Raw genomic sequence first — 21,695 nt, 5'->3', positions numbered from 1 at the left:
GTCGGTTCTCACCCTGGTCATGACCGGCGCGCGCTCAGGCTCAGGCTCAGGCTCGGGCTTAGTCTCGGGCTCAGGCTCAGGATCATCCGCTCCGAATCCATCCGAGAGGTTTAAATCCCAGGGTTTATTCCCTCCAGCCTTACACATGTAAGGACACAGCGACCACAGACAATCCCAGTCTCTCTCTTTCTCTCTCTCCCTCTCTCTATCAGTCGAGAGCGCGCGCGCGCACACACACACACACACACACACATATACACACACACTCGCTCTATCTGTGGTTGCCAGATTGGGCCTCCTCTCAACCCTGGTTTAAATCCCCACCCGAGTGCCCGGATTATCCAAACCTTAGAAATAATCTAATCACACTCTCTCCAGTTAGAGACACATTCGAGACAAAGTGGGGGATCAGTTGTAAATTTCCACAATACTGGGATTTCAAAACTCTGAAACAACACGGCATCATCAGTCAGTTGGTATTTTACTGCATGAAGGTCAGAAGGTTTCGGGAAAGTCCTCGCGGGAACAGTATCGTGTCGAGTGCGTTTGTAAAACCCATCATGATGAAACTGTCTCTCATGAAGACCAAAACTGAGCTCTGCTGCAGAGGAGAAGTTCATTTAGAGTCACCAGCCTCAGAAATCACAGATTAACAACCAGCACCTCAGATTAGAGCCGTTATGAAGCTTTACAGAGCAGAAGGAGCAGATATACATCTCAATATCAACTGTTCAGAGGAGATTATTGTGTGTTTTGGATAATAAACGCCTTCAGGATTGTTTTACAGTGTAGAGAGAAATAAACATTAAAAACGACCGTGAAGTTAGAAGGGGTGTACAAAGTTTTGACTGGTAGTGTGTATATATACACAGGGTGGGTGAAATGTGATTAGGCATTGAATTTTGTAATAAAGTCCATATTTCTAATATAAATTTAAATGTATTGAAACTAATTCTACATGCATTTTATTACATAAGAAAATAAAAGCAAGTCTTTACATTTCAACGTAGATGCCCATATATGGACACACATATACAGTATATGATTATTGCCCATTTCCAGATGAACAATACAAATAAAACCATAACTGGGACCATTCCTGCCAGTTAATTATCACCTATAACCGGTGTTTCTGATGACGAACCAATGATCACTATCGTTCCTGATGGATCACTCACTGATTGTTCGCAAAATCTTAACACTACTTAACATTTTCCATTCTTCACAATGAGCTATCACAGTTTGCCATGTTATTCCTGTTTGTGCTTATTTACAGTCAGATAAGTGAGATTTATCCATTTTCTCTATGTCTGTTTCCCAACTCCTCACAACCGCACTTTCATTTTCTCTAAAAAGAAATGATAACAACACATAAAGCATTGTTCTATGGAAGCAGTTATTGCTATATGAAATAAAGTTTCATTTATTATTTATAATAAACGCTAAATCTGACAAATATAAAGAGATTCCTATCATAAAGACGTGATGCTGTTTTACTGCTGATGCCGAGAGTGGCCATGTTGAGCTGACACCACTGGATTGTTGAAGGTTTAGGCAACCGTGAGGAATTAAAACCACTTAAAAACAAGATTTATATCCTAGAAAGAGTGTTTTTTTGTTGTTGTTGCTTTTTTTCAACTACTCTGTTGTTGCTAGTTTTTTTAAGTTTTTGACTTAAGTTCACAAGTAAAAAAAATTTTTTTAAAGAAAATGTCCCACTAGGGACCGTGGTGGCCAGTAGTGACCTTTGTATTTGTTCCCATATTTCTGACCGTCGTCACTACGGGCAATTTGGGAACGCCAATTAGACTGATCTGCATGTCTTTAGACTGTGGGGGGGGACCTGAAGGAAACCCACCAAGCATGGGGAGAACATGCAAACTCCACACACACACACACACACACACACAAACTCCAGGGTGAAAATCAAACCAGGACCCTGGAGGTGCAAGGCGACGGTGCTAACCACTACACAGAACAGAACTCACCGTGCCGCCTTTAGATCAATCAACACACATTAATATTTACTATTTGTGTCTTTAAAAGGACGAACTTCAAGTCAAACTTCCTGATTCCTGGTTAAACTGAACCCTGAACTTTAATTGAGAGTTCCATTTGGGAGGTAAAATCCTCACTCTGGCAACCCTCATTCCTGTCTCCCCCTAGCGATGCTCAGTGGTATTACAATTCCTTACACTACATTTTCTCTCTCTCTCTCTCTCTCTCTCTCACACACACACACACACTTGTTTAGTGTTAAAGCATTTTTTTCCCCCTACTTATACTATTTTATACACACACACACACACACACCTCTATTCTTGCATTAAATGTGATGCTGTATCTCTGATACTGTGTCTGTATGTGTGTGCATGTGTGTGTTTGTCTTTGTGCATGAAGATGAAAATGGTGCTGTGAGCATGATGTGTGTGTGTGTGTGTGTGTTTAAGCATCCCAGAGAGCACCAGACCAATAACACAAAGACACCAGCGGATTCTCTCCGCCAATCAGAGGCCAGGCGAGGCGGGTCCTCACACTGATGCGATCCAATCAGGCATCAGGGGGGAGGAGGAGGAGGAGGTGGATGAGGAGGAGGAGGAAAAGGAATGGGGTGAGAGGGAGCAGGGTGGGGTAGGGGAGGAGGCTCCCTGAAGGGATGACGTAATGGGTTTTTTAGAGGATGATGTCATCCCTAGTGCACAGGGGAAGGATTTAAAGCCACAGAGATCGTCTCACTCGCTCTCGTCCTCCGTCTCCTCACTCTCGCGGAGTGTTTATAATTAGCAGTAAAAAGGATTTTTCATAGTCATCTTTATTCCAGTAGATGTAAAGGTGTCAGGTGTCACATTGGCACATAACCCCCCCAACACACACACACACACACACACACACACACACACATAAAACAATATCAAGACGCCGCATCGATGCTCTCGTGCATTATGCTTTTTTTTTCCTTCTCCTCATGTTTACTATCAGTTCTGCAGATGAATCTCATGATGTTCTGGGAAATTCAGGTTGCGTCCACATGCACACGCCTTTATTTTCTGTGTGCGTTCAATAAGGTCGCACCGATACGATACTTTACGATACCGAGCGTCGCCGCGGCGATATCGATCCGAAACCCTGGACATTTCATAAGTGAAAACTGCTAAAGTGTACACACACACACACATGCATCGTAAACCCTGAAGATAAACCACTCACCGTCCACCCAGCAGCGCCGGCTTTCGGTTGCCATGGCAACAGAGGCAGCACAGCCGGCACGTTCGTCTGGAGCTTGCGGCATCGCCGGCGTCCGGCAGCAGCTGAAGCAGCAGATGACGGGGGAAGCCCTCCGAGAGAACGTCCACGCTCGGCAACGTCCTACTCCCGTTATACGGGTCAGGGAAAGGACAGGGGTCAGAGGTCACGGCCAGCGGCTGTTACACGTCTCGCGGATCGTAAGGAAATAAAACAGAGATCAATGTTTTTTTAATTACAGCGCCTCTCTGTCGTGTCTCATTATTTAATAATGATAATGTGATTAATTAATCGATAAAATTTTTACAAAATTTTATATAATTATTATTTAAATTAAAAAGAAAATTATATAGTAAAAGGCTCCGGACTCCATTTTGAAACTATAAAATAATATATTAAATAAAAACAAAGAAGACAGTGAGCATGCAATATCACACAAGTATGCGTGCTGTTGTGCTGGATATCAGCACGGCTTTCAGGAGAGTGCAGCCATAAACACCACAAACACCTTTTATTATCAACAGTTCAGGATCCGTTTCTTTATTTAAAAAGGCATTTTGCTCCACCCACACATATCCTTGAGTGACAGTTAGTGTAATGAACAGGAGGTGAGAGTGGGGTTAAACTCTTAGCGGTACGCTGCATGCACAGATGAGGATTTACTTTATATTTACACTTTACATTAACTTCCAGATTCTGGGGTCGAATCCCGAATAGCAATAAAGGCAAACCTAGTGCACTATGTAGGGTGTACAATCCCCCTTGTTCCACACTCCGAGTAGTGCCCTTGATTGAGGGGTTAGAGAGGGATTTGGGATTCAGCCTTGTGTTAGACGCTAGTTAGCTTTGTAGCTAAGCGTTAGCCGTGAACAGAACGACACGGACGGGTTAGGAGCGATTCAGAAGGACTTATAAGTGATTAGTGCAGAGACGGCGTGTTGTTTAAGACGACATAACGTATACGTACGTATAGCCACACGTCTCAGTGCTGTTACTGTCTATTATCAGCACTCAGGGAATAACGCCTCTCGTCCAATCAGATTTCTCGCTCAGGACTAACCTTTGTATAATAATGTTTACAAATGTGCTTTTTAAAAATAAAAAAAGGTAAGAAATGTCTTTTTCATTTACAAGAGTCCATACTTACTTAATGAAGAGAAAAAGAGAGTAAACTGGATAAAAAAGGAAGGATGATGGAAAGAGAGAGAGGGAGATAGAAAGTAGAAATAAAAGGTAGAATAATGGATGGATGGAGGATGAGCAGACAAATATAGAAGAGTAATAACCATGAATGAATGGATTTAGGTGGATGGAGAAACCTACAGAGGACAGAAGAAGGATGGACAGATAAACAGATAGAGGGACGGAGAGTGAACTGGTCGAGAGGTTTAGATGGACAAACTAATTCTCCTTAGCGTCAGGATGTGATGTGTACAGAAGAGGGGATGGTGATGCTGCTGCGGTATAGAGCTCAGAATGTGCTGTGTGTGTGTGTGTGAGAGAGAGAGAGAGAGAGAGAGAGAGAGAGAGAGAGAGAGAAAGTAGACAGCGCCCTCTTCCTGGTGATCCACGTTACTGCGACGTGTCCCACATGAAGACCTCTCTCTCTCTCTCTCTCTCTCTTAATAATCAGCGTGATGTCATATGACCAACACCATCGTTATATATAGTTCCTCATGAATATTCATATTTATACCTTGTTAGATGTGTATAATGTTGTTCCAGTGTGAGAGACTGAAAAACAGGACGGAGAGATAAACGAGGAGAGGGGAAAGATAAGAATCAGACTGGTGTAGATGATGTGGAGCGAGTGAGCATGGGGATTTATAAAAGGGTGATAAAGAGTGAGCGGGATGGAAAAGAGGGATGATGGAGGGACAGAGAGAGAGAGAAGGATGGAAGAAGGAAGAAGGGAAGGACAGAGTGAATAGAATGGAATGAAATGATGATGGAGGGAGAGACGAAGAATGGTGGAGGAAGAGAGAAAGAGAGAGAGAGACAGCAGGATGAACAAGAAGGATGACAAGGAAAGAGAGAGAGAGAGAGAGAGAGAGAGAGAGAAAGAGATGAATAGAAAGAGATAGGATGGATTGAGAGACTGTACAGGGAAATAAGATGAGAGAGAGGAGGAGGAGGAGGAGGAGGAGGAGGATGGGAAAGAAGGATGATAGAGGAGGAGAGGATCCAGATGATGGACACACCCACCCAACAGCAGTCCTGCCCCAGGTTGCCCCATTTCTTACCCGTCATCTGATCAACACCTCATCACCCCCCCCCCCCCCCCCCCCCCGTTACCATAGCAACAATTGTCTAAGGGTGACAATATCAATTTTTTTTTCTTTTTTAATAAAACAAAATATATATGTATATTGTATATATGTATATCACCAAGGATGTTGTTTTCCTTCTTTTCTTTTGCATTTTTTCTTTTGTTTTTATGTTGCTTTAAAATGTTTCACAATTTATATTAAATAAGAAAAAGAAATAAAAAACGAAAAAAAAAATTTATGTAAATTTTGTAACAAGGAAAACATCATAGTTAATTAATTGATAGCAAATAATGGACAAAAAAGCTGGTTTGCAACAATGATCACTGTTAAAAAATAAAATTAAATAAAATTAAATTAAAATTGAATTGAAACCGAATCACACAACTAATTTAGTTTGGATCAGTTCAGCCTGAGGAGTTCAAACAAACGATGATGTCATTGGATTCATGCATTTATTTATGTATTTACTTGTGTTTTTAAATAGACATATTTCTGTGTGTGTGTGTGTGTGTGTGTGTGTGTGTGTGTGTGTGTGTGTGTGTGTGTGTGAATTATTATGTAACTCTCTCACTTTGTTCTTTTTTACTTCTTGTGATTTTACATTTAGAATTTTACACTTTATTGTCATTCCAACATTTTCTTTTTCTATTTTCTTTTGGTATAAAAAATCATTGAAAATAATTGAACCACAAAAAACCCTGAAATAATATAATTTATTTATTTATTTATTTATTTTTATTATTTTCACTCGGGCTGTTCCTCGGCAGTTGTTGAAGGTTAAAAGCTTCCTGGGAAATCTCACTGGAGTTAAGGGGAGGGGTTTGATTGACAGGTGACAGGTGGGCGGGGCTTCAGGGGTCATGAGGGTTGAGGAAATGGGGGAAAGAATTTAAGGCTGGAATGTGGAATTAAATGAAGCATGAGACACGCGCACGTGCACAAACACACACAGAGCACTCACACAGCCTTCACTGGTGTGTGTATACGTGTGTGTGTGTGTGTGTGTGTGTGTGTTAGAGAGAGAATTGTTTCCTAATTAGTTATTACAAAAATATGCAATAAAGGGTAAAAACATTAATAAAAGTTTACAATTTATCCAATAAAAGTCTATAAAATGTATAAAAGTCTAGAGATGAGAGAATCCGAGCTACAGATGTGAGCGCGTCTGCACCCGTCACACAAACATCACAAACATCCCAACCCTTAGGCTTAAGGGTCAAAGGTCAACCAGCTTTCAGCTCCCGCTCATTAAACATCACACCCCTGTGACACCTGAGTGCAGATTTACCACCGCTCACACACACACACACACACACACACACACACAGAAACGGGTCCGGACATCCCGCTGTCAGATCACTCAGGACGTGATGTGTCGTGTTTATTTAAACAGAATTAACGACATCATCGTTATTAAGCAACACGTCACATCGAATGTCTTCATTCGCTACGTATTTATTTCCATTATTTCCATTTATTTCCATTTATTTCCATATTTATTATTTATTTTATTTTATTTATTAATGAAAAGAAAAAACTGTCCAGACCAACCGGGCCCTGGGTGAAAAAGTAATTGCCCCCTTAAACCTATGAACTAGAACCAAATAACTGCTATCGAGAGTTTACAATAAATGCTGATGAGTTTCACATCACACACTCACACACACACACACACACACACACACACACACACACTTTTCACAGCACTGCATTTAAAACACCATGATGAAATTAAATATGATGGAAGTAATAAAATAACAAATAAAAAAAGTTTTGTTGTTAAAAAGAAGAAAGTTTGTCGTAAGGAAAAGTTGTGTCTTTTAGTGCGAAAATTTACACCCCCTCTTTTTTTTTATTATTAAGAATCAGTTATTGTGTAATAATTGGTATTACTGCAATAGAACAGTGTGTGTGTGTGTTGTAGGACATGGCTGTATTATGATCGTTACCTGAGGGAGGTATTGAATCACACACAGTCAGTCATTTTTAAATAAAGACAATCCACCCCCCCCCCCACACACACACACACAGTACTTTCTCTCCAGTAGTACTGCGTGTGCAATAATGCACTTTATTTATGAATTATTTCTCTAATTAACTCTACACGTTAGAGGTGAGTATATTCAGTAAAGCGAGCTCTGTGTGAATTCTCACTGGCTGGTTTTTTTTTTTTTTTTTGATTGACAGGTGGGTGGAGTTTCTGAAAAGAAGGAGAAAGAAAAGAATTTGCGTCCGTAAGGCGACACCTGATGAGTAAAACCACACCAACGACATCTCAGTGTAGAATCTGATTTCAGCTTTATTACAAGTTAAAATAATAAACAGCATCCACAGGAATCACACTGCCTGATCAGTGTGTGTGTCTGTGTGTGTGTGTGTGTGTGTGTGTGTGTGTGTGTGTGAGGGAGTGTGATGTATATGATTGCTGGCACGTCTTTACAAATCGTATTTCTTCAGCATAACAGGGTGAAACAGCTAAAAATCCATAAATAACACAAATAACCTAAATAATATAAAGTTACCTTAGTTTATTTACTCTTATTTATTTAATTAATTTGTAAAACATCTGTGTTTGGGGTGTTTAAAGTCGATTTTTGATTATCATCATCATCACTTTCAACTGTATAAACGTTTTCACAATTCACCTTTAGGGGGTGTGGCTTAATAATATAGGGGCGGAGTCATACATCACACTAAATTGCACTGAAGATTGACGCTGCGTTTGAAAAAAAGTCAGAACTCAGAATTTCCGGTTTACGACAAGGAAAAAATAACAAGCAAAAACACGTGCGCAGGAAGTGACATCATAGTGAACCGGGCGCTCGGGGGAACCTGCACCACGCGATTGTGAACGTCCAAGATGGCCGATGCCACGAGTGTGACATCACTAAAGATCACTTCAGGTGATAGCAACATTCAACTTGTAGCGCACACACACACACACACACACACACACACACACACTCAGCTAAGCTAATATATATTTGAAATGAAAGGTTTTTACCCAAATCTAGCACATTTGCCAAAAAAAAGCAAATTCCAACACAGTAAACTCATCACCTCCACACTAAAACACTTCTAACACACTTACATTAAAAGATAACCAGAGTGCACCCAGAATGCACTGCAACCGTACGGCGACGGGAGGACCGACTCGGCTAGTCGGAGCGCGGCGAGCGTCGTTAGCGTGAGAGATCGGCGTCGGGTCAGGAGGGGGAGGAGGGAGGAGGGAGGAGGGAGAGGAGGAGTTCACTTTAGATCGAGCGAGAAATAAAACGGCTAACAGACAAACTGCAAAAAAAAAAAAAAAAAGGTGATTGTAATTAGAGGTTTCGATGAGGAGAGTGTTTAGCAGCACTGTGTGTGTGTGTGTGTGTGTGTGTGTGTGTGTGTGTTAGATGTGTTTATGGTGTGTGTTGAGGAAAGTTCTGTGGCGGTTCACCAGGCGGGCCTCTCTGGACGTCTCCGTTCTGATCAACAGGCACCTTTTCAACTGGAACACACACACACACACACACACACACACACACACACACACACACACAATTAATTAGACTAAGTAGCATTTATTGCATTGATCTTTTACGATCCCCATCAACATGGCCACGCCTCCTGACTATAGCAGACAGGCACAGGCCACGCCTCCTGAAACTGAGCAGACAGGCACAGGCCACGCCTCCTTTACTATACCAACATTTAATCTAAAAACTGCATAAATGACTTAAATTTTGTAATAAGTGCGGTGTACATGTAATGTGTGTGAAATACAAAACAGCTCAAGCGCCTCACATCAAGCTTTAATGCTCTATCTAGGGCACTAGGTGCTGGATGAGGAGTGATCCCTCGGACCTTCTCACCTTGATCATGTTCTTGAGCCAGGTTCTGAACGTCCGGCTGGAACCGCAGTTCTCCGTTCGGGCCTGATGGGGGCGGCTGGCGCGCTGCCTGCTGGGATTTCTGCCTCTGCGACATCTCCATCACCGCCTTTTATATACACACACACACACACAAACACACAGAAACACCAAAAAAAGAAAAAAAAAAAAAATCAGGTCATGTGCTCTGGTCATGTGATCAGGGAAGGGCTTAACTATTAACCAAGCTTAAAGAACACTTAGTGTCACCATGGCAACCAAAGCTAAAATAAAAATAATCATGATTTTAAAAAGTCATAATAAAGTAAGCGCCTTGCACCTGATGTTCCGTGGTCCTACCGTTACCATGGCGACCACAATCCCCACGCCGAGGCGCCCCCCCCTCCTCACCTGCTGGTACTCTTTCTTTTGGGCCTCTAGCGCTTTGCCTCTCTCTTTCAGAAGCTCCTGCTCTTGTCTCAGGGTCTCCGCCCTCCGGCTGAGCTCCACCTGTTTATCCCAAAGCTCCGCCTCAAAGCGCTGAAGCTCCTCCTCCGTGTACACGGGCTTCTGGTCATCCAGCGTCTATTTAAAACACGTTCGAAATGGTTATTCCTGCGGGCTTAACGCCTTGAAAGATGAATTAACATTACGTGTCCTTTATTCGAAAAATCAAAGGGCTTGAAATAGGGGGCGTGGCCTTGAGTAATTGTTAGCAGGTCACATGACCACCCCCTGGCAGTAACCTGTGCCTGTGCTATAAGGAGTCAAAACCCTATCTAGGGGTGGTCTCGTACCTCCCACTCCTTCGGGCTGTTGAACTCTTTCTTCTCCGTGGATTTGAGGAACTCGTCCAGGCTGACCATCCGGTCGTGATTCAGGTCGACCTGCGGAGAGGAAGCAGAAACAAAAATCACTCGGTGTGTGTTTATATAAACAACACACAATATTTCATTCTTTTATCAGATTATTTATGAATAAACAGTTAAATAAAATTGATCAAATTAAATAGTGAGATAGATCAATAAAGACTGAGACAGACAAATAGACAGAGATGGGTAGATTCACTGAACTAGACAACTAAAAATAGACAGAGAGAGACATGACAGACAAAAAGATGAGACAGACAGACAAACAAAGGTATAGAAAAGATAAACAGATGCAAAGATTTAAGATTAAAGAAAGTGGAAAGATAGACAGAGACAAAATTAAATTAAAGAGATAGAAATAAATGCATTGACAGATGGAAGAAGGTAGACAGACTTGAATACATAATGGCAGAGTCTGAGACTGATAAATGAAAAAAGGGACAGAAATAGAAAGACATAAATAAGCAGATGAATTGGATGGACAGAATAAAGAGACAGACAGAGAATTATTGAGATAAAATACATACAGTATACAGATAGACATTTAAATAGATAGAGAAACATCTACAGACAGACAGAGAGTGAAGGAGCAGATAAATGAGTGTGGTTGAGAAAAGTAGATATAACAGAGATCAGGGAAAAGGGGAAGGGAAGGGGGAATTAAAAAAATGTATAATAAATTAATTTAAAAAATTTGATTCAGTGATGCATCATGATTCTTTTCTGTATCGCCTCAATCACACGGCCAAAAAAATCCAAGTGAATTTTCGGGTAAGATCATACAAACCCCATTTCTCATAACACCTAATGCTTCTCATCTCCCAATCCACGCTTCATTTGTTGTGTATATACATACACATTTATATTTTAAATTAGATAAAAAGAAAAATGTTTCACACCCTTTCAGGCGTTAGTGTCCGTAACTTTTTACAATTTAAATCTTTACATGATCTTAAATGTCATTCAGATGAAACTTGGCTGATTCACCTTTAACATGAAAAGGCATAAATCTGAAAAAGTGTATTATTCTACAATGCAAAATTGTCACAATATCGCAACATAAATTTTTACATGGTTACGGACACTACAGATCTTTTACTTCTAATCAATTTAAGCAACAATTTTTACAAGTCACATGCTTCTAAAAACTTACACCACCATTTAAGTATACAAATTTATATAATACTAAAATAAATATGAAGAAGTAGCATTTTAAATGATCATTGTTTGAAGTGAGACAGTAAAACACAAAAAAAATGGCCGTTTTTGGGGCAACTTATAAAATCAATCCTCCAAAAAGTTAGCAAATTTTGCTTGAAATAAAAAAAAAAGTGAAGCAAGATCGGTCACTTTCATGTTGCATAAAATTCAGAAGTAGCTTCTGTGGCACACACATTTTCTGTATTATATGTATAACATAAAAAATTAATAAAATCAGCACCAATACTGTGTTTTGGCCGATGGTGTTAAAATGTTGCAGTTCCTCTATGATCCTACAGGTGGTGCTCTAAACTGTTCACACTTGGCAGGGAGATTATTAAAAACATTCAAACATTTTTATATTTGTACAAATTAATACGGAATCAGGAAATTTTGCAGTATGGATCATTTGGCATCGAGGTGTCGTGATATCGTATCGGGTGAAACCTGGCGAATGCTGTTCCTATACACCGGGGTCATGGGGTCAAATATAACAATATGCCGGTTTAGTGGCCTGTCTCTCTCTCACATTTACACAAAAAAGGGACAAAAAGAGAAACGTTTCTGACGTTCTGCATGACGTGTTCCCTCATCCGCAGCCTCTCCTCCTCCATCTCCATCATGTCGTCCTCCTCGTTCTTCGGGTCGTACACCTTCTCCAGCTGGTGTCAGGAACAACAAAAAAGAAAATAAATTCACCATAACATAACAAAAACTGCCCATTTTTACTTGTTTTTTTTTCAACTAAAAAAAAAACCTCTATGTAAAGTAACAAATATGTGCAAAAGTTCTTAAAGGAGGTTCATCCATGAAGAGACTCATTAACCATGTGCCCTCATGTGTCATCTCTAACGTGATTGGCTGAAAGGTGGCGACATCACTACCTGAACTTATGCACTTCAAGAAAAAGTAGTAGAAGAAAGCTAGTTCTTTAGATAAGAGTAGTATTTTTTTTCACCACGGCTAACTTACAGCGATGCTAAATAATCTGGGTGAAATTAGCATCCGCGTGCTGACGGCTGTCTTTCATTTATTTACCTCCTTTGTGAAGAGCGCTTCCAGCTCCTGCTCGTCCAGCAAGCCATCTCCGTTCGTGTCTGAAGAGGAAAAATAAAAAATCATTGACCTCAGAATGTTACCAATGACTCACTGGAGGGTTTACGCGCCCTAATCGCCAGCGATGATATAATGATGTTTACCGTGGAGTTTGAAGAAGGTCTTGGGGTTGAACTCCTGAGGATCCAGGCCGTCCGTCTCCTCCCACACCTCTCTCAGCTGGTCCACGCTCCCCTACACGGAGGAACATAACGGCACTCGTCATCACAGATCATCTACAGCTGAAGGTCTAAAACATTCCTCACTGTGTTTCACATCTGCACTCTCACATGTTTTATATTGAACACCGTAAAGATTTCTTGTCCAAGATGCCAATAATCTTCTGAGACTCTGAACCCTAGCCGTGTTAGTTACATTAAGGCTGACGTCTAAAATTAGATATGGTTCTTAAGGTCTCGTTTCTAAGAGCAGAATATAAATGGAGACGCGTGTCGTCTCTGGTCTGACCGGAGCGTTGACTTTGGGATGCTGGCGGTGTTTCTCCTTCATCTCCTCCAGCCGCTTCTCCTCCCTCTCCCTCTTCTCCTGGTCCAGGCTCTTCAGGTACTCCCTCCTCTCGTGCTCCTTCAGCATCTCGTAACGCTTGAACTCCTCGTGGCGCTCCACGTCGTAATTCTCCAGGTCTTTAGTAGCCTGTCACAAACACACACATTCAAGTAAGAGTACAGGTAGTCCCCGACTTATAAACATTCGAGTTATAAATTACCACAGATGCGAACAGATCACAGAAGTAGCTCACGTGTATTGTACAAACAATACACTATAGTGCACCAGATACAAATATTTGTGAGAGATTTCCCTCGCGATTCAAAGGGGCAGAGACAATTAGGGTTGGGTAACGAAAAACCGGTGCCAATACGCCACCGGTACCTATTTACCGGTATGTACCAGACCGAAACAGAACGCGAATTTCGGGGCCTCATTTCGGTGCCTAAACTGTCGATTGAAATGTTTGTTCTCTGGGGCTATGATGACTCAGTTGTAATAAGCATCAGATTCATCAACACACATGATCACTAGTAAAATTTAAATACTGCATTCATGGGGTGTCAGAAATGATCGGAAAAATTAATTTTTTCCTTTGGAAAATTTTGAAAAATCTTGAGAAGCTTTGATATTACAAATCCAAAACATTGTTGCAGTAATGTTACTGTCCATTTTATTTTTGTAGATTAAAAGTTTATTAGATTAGATTAAAAAATTAAAAGCACAAATCATCAGGAAATGACAGACCATCCGAGATGCGCGTGAAGGCAGCAACTAACGTTACACTCGCTCTGACGGCAGCAGGTGGTCTACCGCTATCTTAACGAGGCTGTGAATATGGAGGAGGAAAGGAACGAACTGGAGAGAAGTTTTCAGGCTGAAGAGCACAGGATGATGAGCTTGTTGAACAGAGGAAGAACATGGAGGAGATAAACAAGCTCAAGAAGAGAAATAAAAAGGCTCTGTCAGAATTCCTAGGAAGGAGAAGAGATTTTCAGAATGATAACGAGAGGTTGGTGATGAAGGCAAGAAAGGAGACGGTTGAAACAAAATGAATTGCAGAGGCGAGGTCAATGTCGCTGGACAAGAAGGCAGAAGAGATGGAGAACCTGAAAAGAACCGTTAAGGAGCTTAAGGGTAAAGCACAAGACCATTGAGAAGCTCAAAGAAACTTAACAGAGGCTGAAACAGGAAAAGATCCAGGAGAGACAGTGATGGAAGGCATGGAGAATGAGAAGACAAGAGAGATAGAGAGATAACAGGATGTAACAGAGCGTTGAAGAGGATAAGGGAGGCTGAAGAATCTGTAGAACACCAAGAAGACAATCAAAGAGAGCTGACACTCCAGTTCAGAAGATACACCAGTGGTTTGAGCCTGGGCGCTACAGGAGGGTTTAACTCAAGTTCCTGAGCAGAACATTAATGGATAAGCGAGCTTCATCAAGGATGAGAACTGAGGAATTATAAATAAATGGAATTCGGGTTCGGGACATTTGACTACAAATAATTTTTTCGGCAAATATCTTTAATGTACAGAAACGCCCACTTTACAGTTTTATTATATGTAGAAATAAAACCCTGTTTTGCATCGTGAAGGTTTAGCGACCCGGGCTTAATAGCGCATGGTGGCGTGACGGAGCTCACCGTAGCGATGAGCAGCTCCAGGTCTCGGGCCTCGAACGTGTTCTGATTGTGGGGGTCCAGATGCTCGAACTGCTTCAGTAATGACGCGTGATCCATCTGAACACCTGAAACAGAAACAAACATCATGGTGTGTGGACAAAATATTAGAAACACATACTGTAACACACACACACACACGCCTCTTACTCTGCATGTTGGTACTGTCCAGTTTGGCCTTGAGCAGCATCCTGAGGCGAGACACTTCCTGTCTCTTCAGCTCGTCCAGCCGAGTACGGACATGGTGACCCACCAGATCCAGCTCCTTACTGAGGCGTCCGTTCTGGCATGACACACACACACACACACACACACACACACACGTCACATACATCACCATTACCATAAACATGAACAACAGCTTCTTTAAATGTTTGATAAATGCTGATTAGTTGATTAAGGTTGTGTTATTTATAAATTTTTTCTCTCAGTCTTTATTAGAATTTCAATTAAAACCCAGCGTGAAGATTAAGCACACGATCCATCAGACCAGGCGATCAGTGTTTCAGACGTCGGGTTTGTGAAGACACAACTAGGTCAAATCAAAGTGGGTGGGGCGTAGAGGGAGAAAGAAAGAGAGAGAGAGAGAGAGAGAGAGAGAGAGAGAAACAGAATGAAGGAGAAAAAGTAATAAAGGAACAAGACATAAGGAAACAGAAAGATACAAGTAAGAGAAAGACTGTGTGCGTGTGTGTGTGTGTGTGTGCGTGTGTGTGTGTGTGTGTGTGTGTGTTACTTTGATATCCTCGGAGTTTGCGCTCTGCAGTTTCTCTCTGAAGTGAGGATCCGTCTCCAGAACCTCAATCACCTCCCGCAGGTAACGATCATAATACAGCCCTGTGTCCTACAACACACACACACACACACACACACACACACACACACACACACACAAACACCTAGTCAGTTCCAGGAAAAACAACACACTGTGCTAAAGCGAGTGCAGATCTGTGTGTGAAACGTTCCTACCAGGTTTTCCTCGGCTTTCGGGTCCTGTGCAGGAGGACCGCCGCGCTCTATGGGCACCGACCACGCCCGCGGACAGACGGACAGGAGCAGCAGCCAGACGCCGACGCCCACCATACTCCTGTAACAACGAGGTTATTAATTCATCTTCAGGAAGAGCTGCCGAGTGGAGAACTCAACCCAGGACAGTCAGGTTTTAAGAAAACATATCGCTGGTTTACACTCGCATGTTTGTGTAAACGTCTATTCAGCACTCAATAGATTTTTCTCTATTATTATTATAATAATTATTATTATTATTATTAATATGAGAATGTGTGTGTCACTGGCTACAATGATATAGAGAAAAAACAAATGGTGCATAGTAACAGTGTAGCTTTGTGTTTAATTTAATTTAAAGTTAAATGTTAAACTCTTGTATTTGAAGTCAGTTTGTAGTTTAAATGCAGCGTTTGGATTTTTAAGTGAGAAAACTAATGTTATAAGGAACAAGCTACGTTTAATTACTTGTTTAATTTAGGTTTGAAAGGTGTTGAATAAAATTAAGGTCTACAACTTTTCTGTTATGATTAAACTTTTTTTTTTTTTTTTTAAGGTTTAAGGGTTTAAAAGTGTAACAGAATACGCCTCGTGGCATAAGTCTCCTGGGATAGGCTCCAGGCCCGTGCGACTTTATAATTCAAATCAGCACGAGGTATTATATTACATCGGGAGGTGACTGGTGAGTTCTGTCCCTAATAACTATCCATATTTATATACAGTGAATAGAAAAAGTTTACACACCACTGTTTGAAAAACTGCAGATTTTTTTTGTGATGAAATTAAAGACATCAAACAAATGAAAAAGTCACCCGGGCCCATAATTACACAACACAAAATAAAAAAAATGCATCAGGTTAGACCAAAAAAGAGCAAATAATCATAAATAAATTTAACAAAAAAAAAAAAAAAAAAAGTTAACACTTGGAATGAACAAAGAAATAAATTATTAATCTCAGAACCGCTACTAGAACCACATGCTCAGATTCAGCTTAAAAAAAAGTTTTAAATTACATTCTTTAGAAGTGACCTAACGAAACCAATGCTATAAGGAGCGAGCTACGTTTAATTACTAATTATAAAAAACTGTGGAAAAACGATTAAATTGGAAAATTGATAAAATCATGACATTTATAGAATCATAATTTTAATCGGATCAGCACAGAGGTGATGGTATCGTATCAGAGGTGACTGGTGATTTCCATCACTACTCCTGATCAGTTAGGACACCTGCAGGTCTCTCCTACGTTTTGATGGAGATCGGAGTGGTTTATTATTTTCAGAATGTTGATACATTGCTCTTACTCCTGAAATTAGGATCAAAGCTGCGTCACTCTGAGAATTCTTAGCCATGTAGGAGACACTTAAGACACTTAAGTAAACATGGGCCCTGATGGTTTTCCATGTTGAACAATAACAACAACAACACTGAAGCATTTGCAAAGATTTTCCTCTCTTTTATTTATTTATTTATATTAATCCATGTGAGAATTCCTGACAAACACCAGCTCGACCAGGATCTTAATAAACACTGAACCCTGAGGTGAACTCACCTGTGCTGCAGGTGAACCTGATCAAAACGCTGTCAGCTCTGATTCCTCCTCTTCTATAGAATCTCCTGGAAGGATTTGTTGAGACAAACCTATCAGTCAGAGCAGATATTAAACACTAAACACATCAGGCTGTTAAAACACAGCTCCAGACATCTGTAACCTCATCCTCTTCCCAAAATAACCACAAACATCACCGTCACTGGGATCTAATGTCACAGTCCACAGCTTTAATATCGTCTAAACACGTTTCCTGGTTTAACTTACCCTCTGTCTGTGTGTGTATGGGTGTGTTTAACACGTTTTAACACATCCTCCTGTCCTCCAGAAACAAACACACGCGTCTCTCTGCACTTATTGTGCTTGAAAAACAAATAACGGGCCCACACTGATTGCGTCATCATCACGCGACGCGTCGTTTTTCGTCTATTATTATAAATATAACAACCATATTTTCACCCAATTGTAATGATTTAAATGTTTAAAATTAAATTTGGTCATCAGTATATTGTGTGGAAGATCGTGGTTAAAGTTTGATTATCTAGAATAATCCGAGGTTCCTGTTACGACTTAGCATAGCAAGCGTTAGCATGTCGCTAATCACTGCAAAAAAGAATTTTAATAATATTTTGCACTTATATAATTCAACAATATATAATTTAAAATGGCGTCATAGAAAATATTAGTAAAATTATTTAACTAAAAAAACTATTATATATTAATTAATTAATTCAAAACATTTCCGGGGTATCAAGCTAACGGGTTTATACACGGAGTACCCGGATGAGGCGGCGGGATCTGATTGGTCCACTTACTGCACCAAGCACTGTATAGTAGTTATATAGGAACTGTTAGATTAAAAATAAAAATCCTAATTCTGTGATTTATTACAAGTTTATTTAATTTTATAAAAATAAGATTTTATAGGTTTAGGCTTCACAAAAAGTTAACACAACAATCCATGCACAATAATTAACATTTCTATTTAACTTTGTTTTAAAAACAAACCTAAAACTGTCATTAATAAAATACAGCAGAATTATTTTTTTTAAAAATATACCTTTTACATATTTTACCCAACATTGTGCTACACAGTAAAAAAACAAACAGATACCAATAAATAATAAATAAAATAAACATACCACACAGAATAAATAAAACAATAAAGTCTCTTAAACAATAAAGATAATTAATAAATTAACGGTACATAATATTAGGTAGATAAACTCATGCGAGATAAATTGCACACAACAATAAATAAAAAATACATCAGGTTAGACCAAAAAGGAGCAAATCAGCAAAAATACATTTAACAGAAAGCGAACACCTGGAATGAACTAAGAAATAATTAATTAATAAAATAAATAAATAAATAATTAAAATCATAAGAAATGTTTTCATGCAGCATTCAGAAGTTTACATCAGTTTTACTGATGATGAGGAAGAAGATGAGGAAGACTGCAGACGTGCGCTTTGTGATTCTGTTTAGTTTTAAAAGTCTATCTCTCTCAGGTCAGTCGGCGTGCTCGATCTCTCGTCCTCCATCCCTCCGTTCTTCTCGTCCGCCTCGTCCTGCTCTCGGCTGTTCCTCAGTCGTTCCCTGAGCGCGTCGTCGATCAGCTCGCTGTAGCACTGCAGCACGGCCTGAGGAAGGAGACTCCAGTTACAGCGGGATGCTTTAACGTGGTTATTTAGTTTCTTAAATTAGCTTAAATAGACTTTTTTAAATTACTGTAACTTAAATAGAAGTTTTGAAAATAAGCTTGTTAGGCCAGCTAGCTAGCTAGGTAGGTTTTTTCATAAATTGTATAGTTGGATAGGTTTTGTAAAAATGCTCGTTAAATAAAAAAAATGGCTTTGAAAAAAAGACTTACGTAAATGACTTTATTAAGTTGGCTAGCCTGAAAAGTTATGTAAAGTTGTGTAACTTAAGATTTACAAATCATGTTGTTAAATGACCTAAGTTCTTATATTTTTTAAATTAGCTTGTTAAATAAGAAAGCGGTTGATAAAAAATAACTTGTTAATTTAATGTGCTCGTTGCATGTTAATTGTGTCACCAATGCGCCTTGGCACTTATTTATTAACATTTATTTATGCTTAAGAGAAGCAGTGGGTCGAATTCTAAGTTTGTGATTAACGGAATGTTTCCTTCTGAAAGGAACTTCAGGTTTTTTAAATGTTGATTATTTTTTACTTTCACTTCAGCAGATTTTTGCCAAGAATCTGACATGGTACCTGTCCTTCATCTTAATTACATCTACAAACACAGAATAAACCCCGCCCACTCACCGGGTCACTGCGACACAGCGTAGCCAGCGTCCAGGTCATGTGACTCATCTCCAGCCTCCGCTTGGCCTCCAGGCCCCGGAGAGCGGAGTTGAGGGCGGCGGCGGCCACCAGGGACGGCCGGGTCCCCAGGAAGCGAGAGTCACACACACACATGGCGGCCAGCGTGTCCCCGTGGCGTCTGAGCGTGGAGATGAAGTCGGCGGCGTCCTCGCTGTCCCCCATCAGCTCCTCCAAACAGCACAGGAAGTGAGGGATGAAGTCCTGAGGGGTGACACCGGCCACGTCCCAGCGCAGGGTTCCCAACACGACCCGCTCCATTTCCTGTCCAAGACAAGACAAGAGCGTCTCACACACAGATACACACACATGCACACGTACATAACAACCTAAGAACCTTTCGTTGAGCCCTTAAAGAACTGTAGTACAGTGAGTATGTGTGTGTTTATGTCGGTGTGTGTGTTGGTGTGTTTGTACAGTTTGTAGGAGGGTGTGTACGTGAGTGTACAATGTGTGTACAATGTGTGTATGTATGTACACTGAGTCTACATCTTCACTTTATTTGATTCCGTGTTATGTTCCTGAGACTCACACGCAGGTTGGACGAGAGGAACTCGTACTCGGCTGAAGCACACAGGGCGTCCGCCGCGACCGTCTCGCTCTCCGTTAGTTTGGACGCCACGAGGATGCAGGCGGCAGCGAGACACGTCGGGGACACCGGCAGGGACAGTGTGGACGCCAAGTAACGATCGAGCAGAGAGACGGCGAGAGGAAACACGGCCTCGTCACAGCCGCAATCACAGCAGACCTGCGGAGCCGAGGGGAGGAAAGGGTTCTTTATAAATAAATCACTACAGAGAGAAAGTTTAAACTCATTGTGAATAATATTTAACAAAGCAGGAAAACTAGAAGCCACACTGCTGAGTTCTTCCGCAGTTTACATCTCAATGATGTCATGTGATGATCAGCGATAAGATTTATTGCTTCAAATACTTTAAACATAAAGATTAGGAAAAGGAAGTAATGTGTTTATATATATTATATTATATATTTATATATATATATATATATATATATATTTTTTTTTCTCTCTTTTTTGTAATTAGTACATTATTCGCCAATCTAGCAGTAATAATACTAATATATGTTTTAATCAGTTAAAATGGTTTATTACATGTACTCAATGTCCAGGTACAATGTCTGTTATAGTATGTTCTTTTAATTCTTTTTATTAATTAAATAGTCAATAGAGAAAATAATAAAGCTAGTCTAAGACAACATCCGGCAGCACGGTGGTGTAGTGGTTAGCACTGTCGCCTTGCACCTCCAGGGTCCGGGTTCGATTCCCATCTCTATGTGCGTGGAGTTTGCATGTTCTCCCTGTGCTTGGTGGGTTTCCTCTGGGTACTCCGGTTTCCTCCCAAAGACATGCAGATTAGGTTTTTTCCAAATTGCCCATAGTATGTGTGTGTGTGCCTTTCTATTACATTTTTATATTTAAACATTGATTTTTATTTAAAATTTGAGTGTTTTTTTGTTTGTCTGTTGCTTTCAACTCAATTTTAATACATATTTTTTAACATTTATTTCTTTTAACTTCTAAACACTTGCTCAGTTCTGAATCATTTTCTTGCTACTGTGTGAATAAACAAACAAACAAATACAGAGGAAAAAACTGAGAAAGCTTTGAATGCACTCTTATTAATATTATTAATATTATTATTATTATTATTATTATTATGGATAAGTCTAGTTCAAGACATCTACCTCGAGTGTCCACTTGGCGAGCTCCTCCCTGCGTTTGGGTTCTCTCTGGACGAGGGAGACGTAGAGCGAAGACGGGACGTATCTCTCCTCCGAGTGCAGCAGCCTCTCGATGACCCTGAGCCCTGACGCATTGGGGTCGAAGGACGCTCGGACTGACATCCCGGATGTGTTCGATTCCTCCTCACACCAGAGAGAGATGGACATCCCTGCTGTGTCTGCAGCGTGAAGTAAAGTGAAGTGAAGTGAAGTGTGTGTGTGAAGCTGTCTTTTTATACCCTCGGTGAGGAGAGAGACGGCACAATGCCATTGAGATAACAATGGCATCAACAGGTGGAGAGAAGAGAGAGAGAGAAGGAGGGAGGGAGA

At 40.5% G+C, this 21,695-nt stretch overlaps 3 protein-coding genes across 4 annotated transcripts in view; all 3 read right to left on the bottom strand.

Moving 5' to 3' along the window:
* Window positions 1-179, bottom strand: part of ppfia3 (PTPRF interacting protein alpha 3) — a 48,597-nt gene extending 48,418 nt beyond the window's left edge. For both annotated transcript variants that reach the window (XM_053514850.1, XM_053514853.1), the window contains exon 1: window positions 13-179. The gene's annotated coding sequence lies outside the window, so the exon portion shown is untranslated. The remainder of the gene's footprint in view (window positions 1-12) is intronic.
* Window positions 180-7,788: 7,609 nt separating this feature from the next.
* Window positions 7,789-17,665, bottom strand: nucb1 (nucleobindin 1). The gene is made up of 14 exons (XM_053514948.1): window positions 17,541-17,665; window positions 17,277-17,365; window positions 15,688-15,805; window positions 15,455-15,562; window positions 14,869-15,001; window positions 14,683-14,786; window positions 13,000-13,185; window positions 12,636-12,726; window positions 12,475-12,533; window positions 12,006-12,098; window positions 10,165-10,254; window positions 9,779-9,952; window positions 9,371-9,497; window positions 7,789-9,006 (listed from the first exon to the last, which is right to left on the bottom strand). Exons 3-14 carry the CDS (start codon window positions 15,799-15,801, stop codon window positions 8,918-8,920), a joined length of 1,368 nt encoding a protein of 455 aa, XP_053370923.1. The 5' UTR covers window positions 15,802-15,805; window positions 17,277-17,365; window positions 17,541-17,665; the 3' UTR covers window positions 7,789-8,917.
* A 1,044-nt stretch (window positions 17,666-18,709) lies between these two features.
* ccndx (cyclin Dx) lies at window positions 18,710-21,546 on the bottom strand. Its single transcript, XM_053515390.1, has 4 exons — window positions 21,330-21,546; window positions 20,155-20,370; window positions 19,566-19,886; window positions 18,710-18,917 (listed from the first exon to the last, which is right to left on the bottom strand). Exons 1-4 carry the CDS (start codon window positions 21,531-21,533, stop codon window positions 18,765-18,767), a joined length of 894 nt encoding a protein of 297 aa, XP_053371365.1. The 5' UTR covers window positions 21,534-21,546; the 3' UTR covers window positions 18,710-18,764.
* Window positions 21,547-21,695: the final 149 nt, after the last annotated feature.

The sequence above is a fragment of the Clarias gariepinus genome, chromosome 16, assembly GCF_024256425.1.
Source record: "Clarias gariepinus isolate MV-2021 ecotype Netherlands chromosome 16, CGAR_prim_01v2, whole genome shotgun sequence".
Classification (NCBI taxonomy): Eukaryota; Metazoa; Chordata; class Actinopteri; order Siluriformes; family Clariidae; genus Clarias; species Clarias gariepinus.
This window is presented reverse-complemented; position numbering and strand designations above follow the sequence as displayed.